This window comes from Octopus bimaculoides, chromosome 23 (genome assembly GCF_046866305.1).
Source record: "Octopus bimaculoides isolate indiv1 chromosome 23, ASM4686630v1, whole genome shotgun sequence".
Lineage (NCBI taxonomy): Eukaryota > Metazoa > Mollusca > Cephalopoda > Octopoda > Octopodidae > Octopus > Octopus bimaculoides.
This window is the reverse complement of record NC_142950.1, coordinates 24,107,030-24,124,529: the sequence shown is the minus strand read 5'-3', so window position 1 is coordinate 24,124,529 and position 17,500 is coordinate 24,107,030. Positions and strand designations below refer to the sequence as shown.

At 36.3% G+C, this 17,500-nt stretch overlaps 1 protein-coding gene across 1 annotated transcript in view; it reads right to left on the bottom strand.

Annotated features, from left to right (window-relative positions):
* LOC128250610 (uncharacterized) overlaps positions 1-17,500 on the bottom strand; it is a 559,608-nt gene that overhangs the window by 82,461 nt on the left and 459,647 nt on the right. Inside the window, exon 9 of the mRNA XM_089340726.1 lies at positions 302-333. Coding sequence (XP_089196852.1) covers positions 302-333 — 32 coding nt within the window. The remainder of the gene's footprint in view (positions 1-301; positions 334-17,500) is intronic.

Genomic DNA, 17,500 nt, shown 5'->3' with positions numbered 1-17,500 from the left:
CTGTGTTTGTCCCCACCTCCACTACTTGACAACCAGTTTTGGTGTGCTCAATGTGTCATGACTTAGCAGTTCGGCAAAAGAGACAGACAGAATAAGTATCAGGCTTAGAAGGAAAAAAAAAGAAAGAAAGTACTGAAATTCTTCAAGGTGGTGTCCTAATATGGCTGTAGTCTAATGATTGAAACAAGAGATCAATAATTACAAGAATACAGGACTAACTCGTGTCAAAATTTTTCAGCTTTTATATTCTTTCAACTGGAAACACTAAAACATTAGAGTAATAAAATATAAAGTAACAAACCTCTTCTCATTTTCAGTGGTGGGGGTCATATTCTGAAATATAGGAAATGATTGAAACATTATTTCAGGAATAAACACATTTTTTTGTTATTATTTCAATCTAACATTTATGTGTAATGATAATGATATAATACAGCTGAATGAAATGAGGAAGTAGAAAATATGATTAAAATAGGCATGTATGTAAGTATGTATGTATGTATGTATGTATGTATGTTTTCCCCATTCACTATATGAGTCATGTGCTTTTGCGCAGCTCTCTTAAGTTCTTCATGCTGGGTACGTGCTCTCTCAGAAGTCGATCCCCTCCTTAACCTGCTTCCTCCATCTGTGGCGATGACAGGCATTGGTCTGCAATGTTTGCAGTCGTGTACGCTTGTCAAGAGCAGGGCTCATTCGCCACCAATGGAACCGCAAATGCAAAATATAAGTTAGTCCTAGAGTGCACAATGTTCCCGAAGGTCGGCAATGGTCTTCCTCGGTCACGAGTGGATGGCCATCATGTATGTATGTATGTACATGCATGCATATGTGTGTGTGTGTGTGTGTGTGTGTGTGTGTGTGTGTGGAATTACGTGCTGGAAATAAACAGCTTATAGTCAGTGCACAGTTGAAGCAGAGGCAAACTGTTGCTATCTATATTACCTACAACAAATCATCCAAGGCGGATCCATGTCTGCCAATCCCTGCTGACTCTGGCATCAAAGTCATCAAGAAGGATAATCCTGTTTGAACTGGGAACAGATTGCAGCAATTTTTGGAGATCCTAACAAGACAAATTCCAGCCCTCCCCCACCTGTCAGCCATGCTCATTTAATTTGGCAGCCAGCATGTATGTATGTATCATCATCATCATCATCGTTTAACGTCCGCTTTCCATGCTAGCATGGGTTGGACGATTTGACTGAGGACTGGTGAAACCGGATGGCAACACCAGGCTCCAATCTAATTTGGCAGAGTTTCTACAGCTGGATGCCCTTCCTAACGCCAACCACTCAGAGAGTGTAGTGGGTGCTTTTACGTGTCACCCGCACGAAAACGGCCACGCTCAAAATGGTGTCTTTTATGTGCCACCCGCACAAGCCAGTCCAGGGGCACTGGCAACGATCTCGCTCGAAAATCCTACAGGAGCCAGTCAGGCGGTACTGGCAACGGCCACGCTCAAAATGGTGTCTTTTATGTGCCACCCGCACAAGCCAGTCCAGGGGCACTGGCAACGATCTCGCTCGAAAATCCTACAGGAGCCAGTCAGGCGGTACTGGCAACGGCCACGCTCAAAATGGTGCATCTCATGTGCCACCCGCACAAGAACCAGTCCAGGGGCACTGGCAACGATCTTACTTGGCTTGCCGGGTCTTCTCACGCACAGCACATTTCCAAAGGTCTCGGTCAGTAGTCATCGCCTCGGTGAGGCCCAATGTACGAAGGTCTTGCCTCACCACCTCAGCCCAGGTCTTCCTGGGCCTACCTCTTCCACGGGTTCCCTCAACTGTTAGGGTGTGGCACTTTTTCACGCAGTTATCCTCATCCATTCTCACCACATGTCCATACCAGCGCAATCGTCTCTCTTGCACACCACAACTGATGTATGTATGCATGCAATTATTTCTAGATTTTATTTCTGAATTTTTGCCAAAAGAAGCTGGTTTCCAACTAAAATCAAAGGCTCCATCATTGAAATCTCCACTGGATAGTTGTGTATAAGTGCAGGTATTTGGTGTTTTACTGATGTTTTATTTTATGTATGTATATCCATGTGTACAGTTTCATGTATAGACATGTGCATATGTACTCATATGTTAAACTTTTGGAAGTTGTACATTTTCTGACAGCTCAATTGACAGCTGTTATCTGTAGTCTTCCAATTAACTTTCTCCTTTCTGGTTTCGAGGATCAAGATTTTCTCAAGATTGGTACTGAGTTAGTTGGTTACATTTCAAAGTGATCCAGTAATTACAGGTATAAATCTAAACTTGTAATTTAGGTGGATTATCTATAAGTTTCTCAGCAGTTCTACATAGGTTTTTTCGTTTTTGTTCATCTTTAGCTATATGTTTGTATATATGTCTGTAGAGACACACATACACACAAATATATATTTAATTAGAAATAACCACAAATAAATTATAAATTTTCGACAACCATGTCTTTCTAGTTGTGAAACATTGATAAAAATATATATGCATGTTACCACATCAATGAAATAACAAAGACAGTCATAAGAAAATTTTACATAATGTGTATGTATAGGTGTATATATCTACATATATCTACATATTGGGCTAGCCTATATATATATAGGTGTATATACTGTGTGCATTATACACTCCACTGTTAAAATGAGAGATACAAAACTAGTGAAAAACATCAAACACAAATATACTCTGTCCAAAATACGATTTTTGGATATCCAGCCAGTCATGATGAAATATTCATCATTAGGGGCAATGGTACTTCTATACACCAAGTTCTTCCCCTCCATCATAGTCCCTCCCTCTGTTGCTGTTGTGTCGATGCCTCCAGACAATGAAGTAGGCTAGCCAAATATGTAGATATATAGGGAGAAGTCTAGACGTTGGTGTAGTTGAGTAGAGGTCATCCGAATGTGCGATAGAACAGTGGCGACGGGGATGAGATAGCTCACACAGCCACTGTGTAGTATTGTGATATAACAGTTGCCATAGGCTTCACCTAATTTCCAATCTTATTTTTGTATCTACCTTTGTTTCTAAAGTTTCAATATTTAAAGAATACTAAAAAACATTGGAATAACTGAACCACAGAATTTAGGGTCTTTTTTTATTCTTAGGAATACTCTGAAAGGTACCGATCCTCAGTCAGATTCTTATCATCTCTGCAACTATTTGGCAATTCAATTTATGAGAAACTTGGTCAATATTCTGTGCACTTTGGTATCCCTTGCCCAGGTAGCACTGCTGAAGTAATTTGAGAGTATTGGGTTCACATAAACGCTTCATTCTATCTCTTTTCTGTTTCATTTCCTGCATTTGTGCTTGCTCCTCTTTGATATACAACTTTCTATCCAACATGGATTAGTTCCAACAAACAGAGGCAGGCACAAATGTGACCATGAGCACAGAAACATCCAGGAGTGGGAGCAAAACATTGAGCATGCCCACACAGATGAAGATGAGGACTGAGTGAGCATGACAACAAGCACAAACACAAGCACAGCTGTCACCAAGGCTACGACTATGAGTATGAGCATGGCTGAAGCCCTACAACAGTGGAGAAGTACAGTTTGTTTGTTCTAGAGCTGGGAAAATTGACTCAAAGAATTTGGAACAATTTATACAACCAAACCATCTTTGAGTCTCTTTTTTATCAATCTAATTAATGTTCAAGCTGTCACTTACATTCTGCAAGGGTCAAACTATTTTGACTTCCGGTTGATACTTGGTATGGGCTGAGCATCAGAGGCATATTAAGCCTGGATGAGCTCCACAATTTCAGGACTGGATTTGATATATATATGTGGAGGAATGAATGAATCATTGTGGCAAGTCTCTTGATCCCAAAAGTCTTCTCAAATTATCGTGTAGAGAGAATGTGGTTCTCATTGCAGAGGGCAATGTGATTAATCTAATCATTATACAATCCCTTGCCATCATAAATATCACCTCAATTCTGGAACCACAGAAGTAGTTTAAGGACAACAGGAAGTGGCCAGATGGACTCACTCGTTGCCCTTGGACTAGAAACAGATTCTCCATATGGAACACCACCATTAGCGACCCTTTGGTTCAATTACACGTCATATAATGTTTCAGCAGAGGCTGGAGTTACTGCATTCATAACTCAATGGAATAAGGTGCTGAAATACCATAATCTGTCATTAATTTTATTTTACAGACTATGGACTTTGATATGTCAGTGTGTAATCTTCATGCGACAGTGTAACAAAACTAATTGCCTGATACTTCAGGGGTACAATTATCTACAAAAAAACATAATAGAAATAATTAGGTAGTGATTAAGAACACACAACAAGCTGGACATATCTACTCTGTCATACTGACTCACTTTACACACCATCTCCAATGTATCCTATACCACATCAACTATTGTTGGATGTGTAGCAACAGATACATGCACAATGAAAATTCCACGAACAATTACAGATAAACACAAGGCATCATCCACCAGATGAACCAAAAAGTAAATATAAGTTTAGGAAATCAAAAGTACTTCCCTGTATCATGAAACTGACTAAGCTGTTACTATAAAGCTTTTCCGTGTTGAAATAAAATATATATGATTACATAATGATATTGAGCGAGCCTTCAAGTAATACTCTTTTACTCTTTTACTTGTTTCAGTCATTTGACTGCAGCCATGCTGGAGCACCGCCTTTAGTCGAGAAAATCGACCCCACGACTTATTCTTTGTAAGCCTAGTACTTACTCTATCAGTCTCTTTTTGCCGAACCGCTAAGTTACAGGGACATAGACACACCAGCATCGGTTGTCAAGCGATGGTGGGGGGACAAACACAAACACACATACATATATTCGATGGGCTTCTTTCAGTTTCTGTCTTCCAAATCCACTCACAAGGTTTTGGTCGGCCCGAGGCTATAGTAGAAGACACTTGCCCAAGGTGCCACGCAGTGGGACTGAACCCGGAACCATGTGGTTGGGAAGCAAGCTACTTACCACACAGCCACTCCTGCACTTATTAGTTACATTTAACTATAATGAGGATGTATTTCACAAAATAAAAAGTATTATAACCATGCATTAGCTGAAGCTGGGTATAGGGACAAAACTTATTACATCCAGAACCAAAATACTAATAAAATTCCCAGTAATGATAAGATATTAAATATGATGAAATGGGCAATAGAAATAAATATATCAAACAATCTTATGTCAGTAAGTTAAGTAAAAGCAAGAATATTAATAAAAATAAGATTGGTAAAATAGGAAGTATTGAAGATAAACATTAATATTGGTTTCACATTTTAGTACAAGGCCAGCAATTTCAGAGGAAGAGGTAAGTCAATTACATTGATCCCAGCATTCACCTGGTACTTATTTTATTGGCTCTGAAAGGGAGGAAAAGCAAAGTCAACCTAGGCAGAATTTGAACCCAGAACATAAAGACAGACAAAATGTTGCTAAGCATTTTGCCTAGTGTGCTAAAAATTCTACCAGCTTGCTGCCCCAACCATAATAATAATAATAACTAGCAGGAACCATGAATATTTCACGGAATTAATGGTAAACTTATTGGATTATTTCTGAAAACTTTATCCAAAAAACCCTGAAAGTGTAGCCTTTGTTGTGTCTGTATGGAAAGATAATCACTCATCTGCTACTCATTGAAAAATGAAAGAAATTGGAATTGGATGATTGCTTAATGTGCTTTATATAATTTATGTACAATTTTATAAATTTACTACACAGCACTCATAAAATAAATATTCTTATTTTTCTATTTTCCCCATAAAAAAAAATCCTGTACATATGATACAACCTTTAGTTAAATTGCATATATTTACCACGTAAGTATGTGTGAATATTTCATGGAATTGCACTTATGCACATGCATTAAGTGATATGGGATACGAAAAACTTAGTTCAATTTAAAAAAATACACTTTTCACAATCCAGTCACAACCATAACCACTACAACCACCACCACCATCATCATCATCATTTCTCTGTCTCTCTCTCTTTCTCTCTCTCTCTCTTTTTCTCTCTCTCTCTCTCTCTCTCTCTCTCTCTCTCTCTTTCTCTCCCTCTCCCCCCTCTCTCTGTGTGCCTTTCTTTAACCTCACCATCAAAACATCACCCCTCTGCTAAAATTATATTTTTAACTCTCTTCCTGTACCCTCAACTAACTTTTTCAACCACATAATGAATATTACCTTCCTCCTACCTCACATAATGGATGCTTCTTTCTCCCTCTTTCTGTCTCACTCTTTGCGTTATCCTTTTTTTCCTCTCTCCTTTTTCTTTCTTCTCTCTTTCCTTTCAACCAATCACATGAAAGTGTTACAATTACATTCCCTCCACCTCACTCATAGATATTTCTTTCTCTCTCTTTTTCTCCTTCACTCTTTTTCTCTCTCCCTCTTTTCTTTCGCTCTCTTCTCTAATCACATGAAAGTGTTACTGACGGGCTAATTCATGCAATGACAAGCAGAATTATTATAAGATGATCATTTCAAATTTTAGCTCAAGGCCAGCAGTTTTGGAGAAGGGGTTAAACCAATTACATTGACCCCAGTGCTCAACTGGTACTTAGTTTATCAACCCCCAAAGGATGAAAGGCAAAGTCGATCTTGGTGGAATTTGAACTCAGAATGTCAAGGCATATGAAATGTTGCTAAGCATTTTGCCCACTCTGCTAACAATTCTACCAGCTTTTTGCCTTAATATCATTATCATTATTATTATTACTATTAATAATAATAATAATAATAATAATAATAGCAACAATATTAATAATAATAATAATTTATGTTCTGAGTTCAAATTCCGCCGAGATCGATTTTGCCTTTCCTCCTATCAGGGTCGATAAATTAAGTACCAGTTTGCTACTGAAGTCAATCTAATCGACTGGCCCCCTTCCCCAAAATTTCAGGCCTTGTGCCTAGAGTAGAAAACAACAACAACAACAACAACAATAATAATAATGATGACGATGATGAGTCAATAGATAAGGTGCTAAGGTACTACATATGAATGAATAAATTCAAAATTGTTTCTTTTAGAAAATCAGCATTTAAAGAAGGATATAGTGTATCAATTTAAGGTAATTACAAGGAATTGTACAAATAAGTACATAGGTTCTTCTGATTCAATTTGGAAATGTAGATTCCATAATTAATCTTCATTTAAGTTTAGAAGAAAATGTAATTCTACAAACCTAAGTAAATACGTTTCAGATTTAAAAGACAGAAACTTCAACAATGATAGAAAGTGATCCATTATTAGTTTGCACCATCATACGATGCTGGTAATTTTAAATGTGATCTCTACCTTCAGGAAACATACTTTATAATTACTTCTAAATGTTCTTTTTGTATGCATTCATCTATTGGAGACATTTTCGTAATTCATTTTGAATTTAACTCATTTCGGATTGCCCTGATAATGTTGTGTTAGCATATATTTTCAGATATATAAGTTAGACTGGTATTTTATTACCTGTATCTAAATATGCTGGCACAATAGAAACGATCTTCAGTAATGTAGTAATGGTGTAAAGATGTGATTTTTTCCCCATTTTTGTTCTTGTTATGGTATACTTTGAATTTCTTCTCAGTGATATTTGTATTTACTTGTTATACATGACAAATTACCTTGGATGGTAATTCTGCTTGAAATTATTGGTATCTCATTGTTTGATATAGTCAGCCAAGTTCACTTAATACTCTGTGCTTTAGAGATATCTGTCTGGATTTATAATCCCTTTTATCTTTTATTATATATATATATATATATATAAACATTTATACATGCATACACACATATATATAAACCATATATGTATGTGTGTATATGTGTGTGTGTGTATATATATATATATATATATATATATATATATATATATATATATATATATATATATATATATATATATATATATATATATATATATATAATATATATATATAAAACTTACTTGGGAAAGGATATGTGGTGTTCGATCATATAATAATATAAACAATATATAAACATATGCATATATCCATACATATATGTACATACCATCTATATGTATACATACATATAGAAATGCAGAGTAGATGGAACAGGGACAACTGACGAAGGGTTATACTCTTTATGTTGCATGTCTCATTTCTCTGTTTGTTCCCTTCCTAATGCCAACCACTCTGAGAGTGTTGTGGGTACTTTTTTACATGCCACTGGCACAGGGGCCAGAGGGGGCTGGCATCAACCACATGCAGCTGGAGATTTTAATGGGCATGTTGGGTGGCAGTCTGGTATCTTCACTGGTGTACACAGGGGCCATGGTATTGGTTCCCGAAACAATGAGGGAACTAGGCTACTGGAGTTCTGTGATGCATGTAACCTTTTAATCTGCAACACTAACTTCAGGAAGCCAGACAGCTACCTGATAACCTATCAATCAAGTGATTCTGCTAGCCAGATTGATTTCATCCTCACCAGACAGTGGGATGCAGGTTGCTCTTAAATACAAAGACCCTCCTGGGTGAAGAATGTACCCTCCCCCCCCAGCATAGACTAGTCATTAGTGACTTTAGACTTGAGGTCAAAAGGATGCCAAGAAGCAGTCCAATCTAGAAAAGAAGGATTTAGAAGCTAAAGAACCCTTCACATGGTCAGAGATTCAGGGACATCCTCATCAAGAAATTTGATGAGAGGGAGGAGGAGCTACAGACCTTGGACATAGAAGGTAGCTGGAAATTCCAACAGGACAGCTTACTGAGTGCCACAGACCAAGTCTGTGGATGGTACAAAGTCCCTTCCAGACCTAGAGTAACGTGGTGGTGGAATAATATGGTAGACAAAGCCATTAGAGCAAAGAAACAGACCTGGAAAGCCTGGAAGGGTGGGGATAGCAGGGAACTGTACCAGATAGCCAAAAGGGAGGCAGGGCGACAGGTATACATAGCTAAGGGTGAAGCAGAAAAGAAGAAGCTTGCCAATGTCCAGCAATGTGAGGACCAAAGAACTGAAGTATTTCAGATTGCGAGACAGTGTGTGAGAGAAAATTGCAATGTCATAGGAGAGAAATGTGTCCACATGGATGATGGTGCACTTGCTTTTAATGATTCAGAAAAGAAAGAAGCTTGGAGAAGCCATTATGAAAGATTGTTGAACGTGGAGAATGAATGGGAGGAGGAGAGCCTGCCAAATGTTGACCCAATAGAGGGAACAGCTATCGAATAGACAGCACCCTGGTAGATAAAGCAATTAAGGGTATGAAGCCAGGAAAAGCCCCCAGCCCATCAGGATTCACTGCTGAGAGGCTTAAAACATCTGGTGGTATGGTCTACGGCTTAGTCACTCATATTGTAAACCAGGTAGTTCATGATGGAGTCATACCCAATGACTGGCACAGCAGCACCACAGCCAACTGCTACAAGGGCAAAGGTGATGCCTTAGATAGAAGTAACTACAGGGGTATCAAACTGCTGGATCAGGTGACGAAGGTCATGGAGAGGATCATAGCCCAACTAATTAGGGAAAGAGTCTGCTTAGATGAGATGCAGTTCGGTTTTGTGCCAGGTCAAAGCAAAGCACCACTGATGCTATATTCCTGGTACAGCAGCTGCAGGAGAAATACCTAGCCAAAGATAAACCCCTATACTTAGCTTTTGTGGACTTGGAGAAAGCCTTTAACAGTGTCCCCCGATCCCTTATCTGGTGGGTGATGTGGAAACTGGGGATTGATGAATGTTTAATAAGGGCTGTACAGGTCCTATACAGAGATGCCATTAGTAAGGTTAGGGTTGGCAATGAGTATAGTGACAAATTCCGGGTAGAAATAGGGGTCCACCAAGGATCGGCCCTCAGCCCCCTCTTATTCATCATAGTCCTCCAGGCAATAACAGGAATTCAAGACAGGTTGTCCCTAGGAGCTCCTCTATGCTGATGACCTGGCCCTCATAGCAGAATCACTACCAGAACTAGAAAAGAAATTTCAGGTGTAGAAGCAAGGTTTAGAATTGAAGGGCCTTAGAGTCAATGTCGCAAAGCATGATCCATGTTTCACTATTGTGAAGCATGGCAGTTCGCACACATGCATCATACAATCTACCTTTCACTCTGAGCGAGAGGCCCTTTGTCACCAGGATGGGTAGAAGCTTTCTGAACTTTGCCCAGCCTATTCTTATTCCTACTTACTTCTAGTAAGTAGGAAGGTGAACACATCACACACCCCTTCAAGTAAGTAGCCCTACTTGATCTGTAGAAAAGGTGTAGGTAGAAACTCCATAAGATGTACCCAGTGTAAGCTATGGACATATAAGAGGTGCAGCGATATCAAAGGAAGATTAACCGGGAAGATAGCTTTCGTGTGCGGCAGATGCACAGGGGCAATAAATGCCACGGATGCTCAGAAAAAAAGATTCCATCACATGCCAGGGGAAGAAACTAGAAGTAGTTGATAGCTTCCACTACCTAGTTTGGGAGTAGATGCTCAGAGAGTGTTACCACTAGAAAAAGAATAGGCTGGGCAAAGTTCAGTATGAAAGCAAATTGCTAATCCTTTCTGGGAGATGGCCCTGATCAATATGTAAAAAAAGGTGAAGGTAGAAATTCCATATGGTGTACCCAGTGCAAGCTATGGGCACGTAAGAGGCACAGTGATATCACAGGAAGGGAAGGTTAATACTAGTATTTCAGGGTTGCACCAAACTGTGCCGATATAATGTAGGATAAATATAATAATAATAATAATAACGATAATAATCCTTGGATGGAATTTATAAATATTTTAATGCATCACTACGCACGAAGAAATGAATGAAAGAACATGATCTACCTGATGTCCATGGATAATATGAACTGAACTGTAACCATCCCAGGAATACAAACTAAGATCTTAAAAATCATGTGATTTTTGGAAATGTGTATTGTGATGCATTAAAATATTTATAAATTCCATCCAAGAATTATTATTCTTATTACTATACATGTGTATGTGTGTGTGTGTACGTGTGTGTGTGTGTGTGTGTGTGTGTATATATATATATATATATATATATATATATATATATATATATATATATATATATATATATATATATATGCATAATGGACTCTCCCGTCGTTAGATGTTGTATGAGGGTTTGACAATTCCTTACCGAACAACCACAGATGATTTGTTTATAGTCATCAAGTGTTTGTTGTGTAGACATAAGCTCACTCTCTCCATCAGATCAACATTACCTGTGCAGGTGCAACTGGGTGGTACATGCCAGATGTTGAAATGATCGCAGAGCAATGTGAAATGAAGTGCTTTGTTGAAGAACACAATTCAATGCCTAGTTTGAGAATCGAACCCACAATCTTGCAATTTTGAATGCAACACCCTAACCACTAAACTATGCACCTTCTCATATATATGCATATTCATGTGTGTGTGTGTGTGTGTGTGTGTATGAATAAGCATATATATTATTACATGTACACACACACACAGATATATATAGGCGGATAGACAGACAGACAGATAGACAGGTAGGTAGATAGATAGATAGATAGATAGATAGATAGATAGGTAAGTAGGTAGGTAGATAGATAGATAGATAGATAGGTAAGTAGGTAGGTAGATAGATAGATAGATAGATAGATAGATAGATAGATAGATAGATAGGTAGATAGAGACAGACAGACAGAAAGTCCTGGACTACGGATCACATGCTCATAACTTCAGATGTTACTAGAAGCAGTGTGTTGTGCCCTGAGAAAGTATTATAACTGTTTGGTGTAGTTTGTACTGACGTTCATAATACAGCTTACTGATGCTAGACTTCATAGACAAGGAGTTGACACAAGGGAGAGCAGCCAGCTCTGAGAACCATTGTTATACTGAATAAACTATCCACCCTTTAAAACCTATATATATATATATATATATATATATATATATATATACCGTAGTAAGCACATGAATGTGCAACAAGGTGGAAAAAAGAGTACTCAAATATCAGAGGTAGAGTAATATGCTTTATTTAAAAGCAGCAGAAATATAACAAAAGACTATTACTCTGAGTTTCACGTTCCCGTTCATCGGACAGTTTTGTTATATCTATATAGATAGATATATATTAATATTGCGTTATGATGTTAATAACCTGGCGATTGAACTCAATATAGATATGCTTCAGTACGATGCACCTTTCAAGTTCAGAGTGGTAATAAGAGATTGGGAAGACAAAAGAAATGATTATGTTATGAACACCATTAGCTCACAGTTGTTACTGTTATAAGTCACAATTCACTCGTAGTTGAGTTAATCTTTCCTTCCTGTATAGCAGAAACAGTTGTAAGCAAATGATGTTCTTAACATTATTGTTTACTTCCTTTGTCATCCTAAACTTATATATATGTATGTGTGTGTGTGTAAACATAAAAACACATGTACAGACAGCAAAAGAAGTGATGATGATGATGATGTTTATAATCTTAAAATCCTTTTTATAGTACAGACACACAGACACACACACAGAGCTGGTAAACAATGTGATGATGAATTACATGTGTTTCAAGACATTCCAGTGTAAGATAAAGTCTAGATCAAACTACCAGGAGCAAAGAAGAAATAAGAATGAGAATGCTAAGTTCCAAATGTGACCAACCTGTGAAGCAAATTGGTTGATTTGTCTGAAGACCAAGCCAACTACCAAATCTTCGTTACCTGGCAGCAACCAGCTCATCTTTGATGATGTCACGAAGGATTTAAAAAGTTTATTAAACAATGTAGTCCAAGACTCATCTGAAGTAATCTTTAGATTTGTTGTTCTTAATGCCATCTTTGGTTTGGAAGTAGTGTTATAACTGGAACAGATTGTTCCAACTGGATAAGAGTGACCACGGGTCATAGAGTTAATGATTCCAAGAGGTAACTTGTGATTTTAGGTGATGTTAAAAGTTGTAACTGGTGAGCAGGGTGTGAATACATAACTTGTTAATCCATTGGTGGGTTACTGTGGTTAGAGCTATGAGGAAAGCCTCCACATATTTAAAATATGACACCCTAAATGAGGGTTGCATGGGTTTTTCAGGTGAACAAATATTTGAATTGTAAACTGTAAATAGAAGGTTTCAGTGATGCATTGTAAAGGTATGGGATTCAGTGAAGTGTGTCATTCCAGGAGAGGGAACAGCTGTTAAATTTTTAGGTTAAGTGAACTGATCTGGTGGTTCAGTCGTTAAAGTTGTTACAAACAGTTACAGTACACTGCACTTGAGAAATAAGTTGTAACCAGAGACGACGATCTCCTAGTTACATCTCCAAATCAGGGATCAGGATAAGGGACTGAGAGAGAGCCCCATTGAATGGGAACCTTCGCTCATAACCAAGACTAATAACTGAGTCATTAAATAGGGACCAGAAATATAAAGAGACATAAATCCACCTGACATAGTTGGATGGTGATTAGTGATATAACAATAATAAGGAATCAAAGTAGCATCTTCATCTTCTGTGACCTATAAACATACATATACATAATATAGACACACACACACACACATATATATATATATATATATATATATATATATGTGTATATGATAATGATGTATATATATATATATATATATATATATATATATATATATATATATATATATATATTATATATACATTATATACGCATATGTGTATGTATGTATGTAAGTATGTATGTATATCACTTGCCTGGTTTTAGTTTCAGCTTTAATAATTCCTGAAGTTGTTGTTCAGTGAACAGTTACAGTCAGTGTGAATGTAAAATGAAAAAAACGGAAAGTGATGTGTGTATGCATGTGTGTGTGTTTGTGCGTGAGTTTCTGTGTGTGTTTGTGTGTACTGAAATGAGTGTATGATGGAATGTGTCAGCTGCAATGTAGGTGTGTATGCTGTTATATATATGTATACATTATTCTAGGAAATTAATTAAAGTTATTAAGATATGGTGTGTATTTATTTATAAATACATGTAAATTACAATAATGCAAGTTGTTTTATATAAGTGTGTGTGTCTATTTGTCTGTCTCTCTCTCTCTCTCTCTCTCTCTCTCTCTTACTCTCTTGTTCACTCACTCTGTATATATACATATATACATACATGTGTATATATGTATATATATATATATATATATATATATATATATTATATATACATTATATACGCATATGTGTATGTATGTATGTAAGTATGTATGTATATCACTTGCCTGGTTTTAGTTTCAGCTTTAATAATTCCTGAAGTTGTTGTTCAGTGAACAGTTACAGTCAGTGTGAATGTAAAATGAAAAAAACGGAAAGTGATGTGTGTATGCATGTGTGTGTGTTTGTGCGTGAGTTTCTGTGTGTGTTTGTGTGTACTGAAATGAGTGTATGATGGAATGTGTCAGCTGCAATGTAGGTGTGTATGCTGTTATATATATGTATACATTATTCTAGGAAATTAATTAAAGTTATTAAGATATGGTGTGTATTTATTTATAAATACATGTAAATTACAATAATGCAAGTTGTTTTATATAAGTGTGTGTGTCTATTTGTCTGTCTCTCTCTCTCTCTCTCTCTCTCTCTCTCTTACTCTCTTGTTCACTCACTCTGTATATATACATATATACATACATGTGTATATATGTATATATATATATATATATATATATATATATATATATATATATTTATATATATATATATATATATATATATATATATATATATATATATATATTTATATATATATATATATATATATATATATCATCATCATCATCATCGTTTAACGTCCATTTTCCATGCTGGCATGGGTTGGACAGTTCAACTGGGGTCTGGGAAGCCAGGAAGCTGCACCAGGCTCCAGTCTGATCTGGCAACGTTTCTACAGCTGGATGTCTTTCCTAATGCCAACCACTCTGAGAGTGTAGTGGGTACTGTTTTACGTGCCACCGGCACAGGAGCTAGAGGGGGCTGGCATCAAGCATGATCGGATGGTGCTTTTTACATGCCACCAGCTCAGAAGCCATTCAAGGAGGCGCTGGCATAGGCCACGTTCCGATGGTGCAAAGGATTAAATGCTAAAAGATTAAAAACATCGTAAATGTATTAAGAAGCACTGAAAATTCCTCAGGTAGAAAAAAAAATTGTGAGCGAATGGAACATATGAGATAAATGTAGCTGTTAATTCAGTAAAAAGTAATTAATAATGAACAACATCAGATTAAGATTATTTTATATATACATACATACATACATACATACATATACAAACATACACTTATATATAAACACACAAACATATACATACATATATACATACAAATCTATATATGTGTATATATATATACACACATATATATCCATATACATATGCATATGTATGCATATGTCAATATATATGTGTTTATATTAAATGTGTGTATATAAATATATATAAATATATATATATATTTATATATGCATATATAAATACATATACATATGCATGCACACAAACATGTTCACATACAGACACACACAAGCATGCATACATGCACATATACAGAAACCCATGCAAATGCATGCACACACACAGCCACAGATGCGCACACACACAAATATATGTGACAGAGTCAGTAAAGTCAATATGTGATTTGTTTCAACACCAAATCTGTAAATAGCTTCACACTATATTCTAAAGCAATAATTCCATCATCACATGATAAGGTCTGCTAGAAATCTGTTGGTGCCATTGTCTGTTAGAGTCAGTTTTTTGCCAACCTAGCTGACTTCATTTCTCTCTCACTCTTTCTCTCTTCATTAGCACTACGACTAATTTTCCTCCTGTCTATCATCACATTATATATATAGATAGATACACATACATTTAACAATGTGTGTATATATATATATATATATATATATATATATATATATATATATATATATATATATATGCATATACAAACATTATGTGTATATATATACATATATATATATATATATATGTATATATATATATATATATACATGCATACATATATATATGCATAGATGCATATATACATAAATGCATGCATGCATGCATACATGCATACATGCATATATACACACATGTATGCATACCAATATAGAATTATACATACATGCATATGCATGCATACAAACATACATACTTGCATACATAGCTACATAGTATGCATATATATATATATATATATATATATATATATATATATACATGCATGCATACGTACATACATAAATGCAAGTATGCATACATGCATACATACACACATAAATACATACAATGTAAATCCTTAATTCATGCACTATAAGTGATCGTGATATCTGGGACTATAAAAATCTTCAAAACCTTCATAAAAAAAGAGCAAAATATACATACATACATACATACATACATACATACATACATACAGACAGACAGACAGACAGACAGTCAGACAGAGATCAGCTGTCCTGCAGATGCAGGCAGTTCTTCTAATACCGGTGAGAAGCAGAATATTTATGAACGACTACTTCAGCTCTTGCAGCTTCTTTACCATGATTATAAATTCATATTTATACCAATAATCATTGATGCATTTAGCTTTGTTAATAAATCTTAAAGTAACAATTTGTAAAAAAGTTAGGATTTTCAAGCAAAGAAAGAGACCAGCTAGCATACGTTTTACAGACATAATCTCTAAGTGCAACAGTAAAAATACGCAAGACTTAACCTAAATTTAAAAATTTAACAGTTATTGTTGTTGTCATTCAAATTGCAGCGATGAAGATTTGTTTCTGTTTCTTCATAGGAAACCAACAACTACTTTATGAGAAAAGTTTCAAATAATTCAAAAAGAAAGAAATGTGCATTCACATGCATGTACTCATGCACATTTGCATCATGCATCATCATCATCATCATCATCATCATCATCTTTTTCTTCATCTTCTCTTTCTTCCTCCTCCTTTTCTTCTTCTTTTCCATGCTGGAATGGGCCGGACAGTTTGATAGGAGCTGGCAAGCCAGAGGATTGCACCAAGCTTTACTGTCTGATTTGGCATGATTTTTTGATGACTGGTTGCCCTTCCTAATGCCTTACAGTGTGTGTGTGGGGGGGGGGGGCACATATAGATAGCTAGATAGATTAAAGCAGAAAAGAAAAGGCAAATAGCTGGCAAGACCTGACAAGGACATTTAATTCAGCTGTATAAAAGGTTTAGCTGTTTCTAGGATGTTTCAGCAATTGGAACATCATGTCAAGCAAAGATTCCATATGCTGAGTATCTCATCATCAAGAGAAAGATAGGTTAAACATACCTAACAATGGAAGGAAGCTCCTTCATCAATGATAGTTGTTGTGGTTCACTGTTACATATGTTTAACCTATCTCTCTGTTGATGTTCTAATAGCTGGAATATTCTAGAAACAGCTGTCAGAGATTATCTAAACCTTTTATTATTATATAGCTAAATTAAATGTCCTTGTCAAACTGCTTGCCTTTTCTTTTCTATTTTAATCTACTCC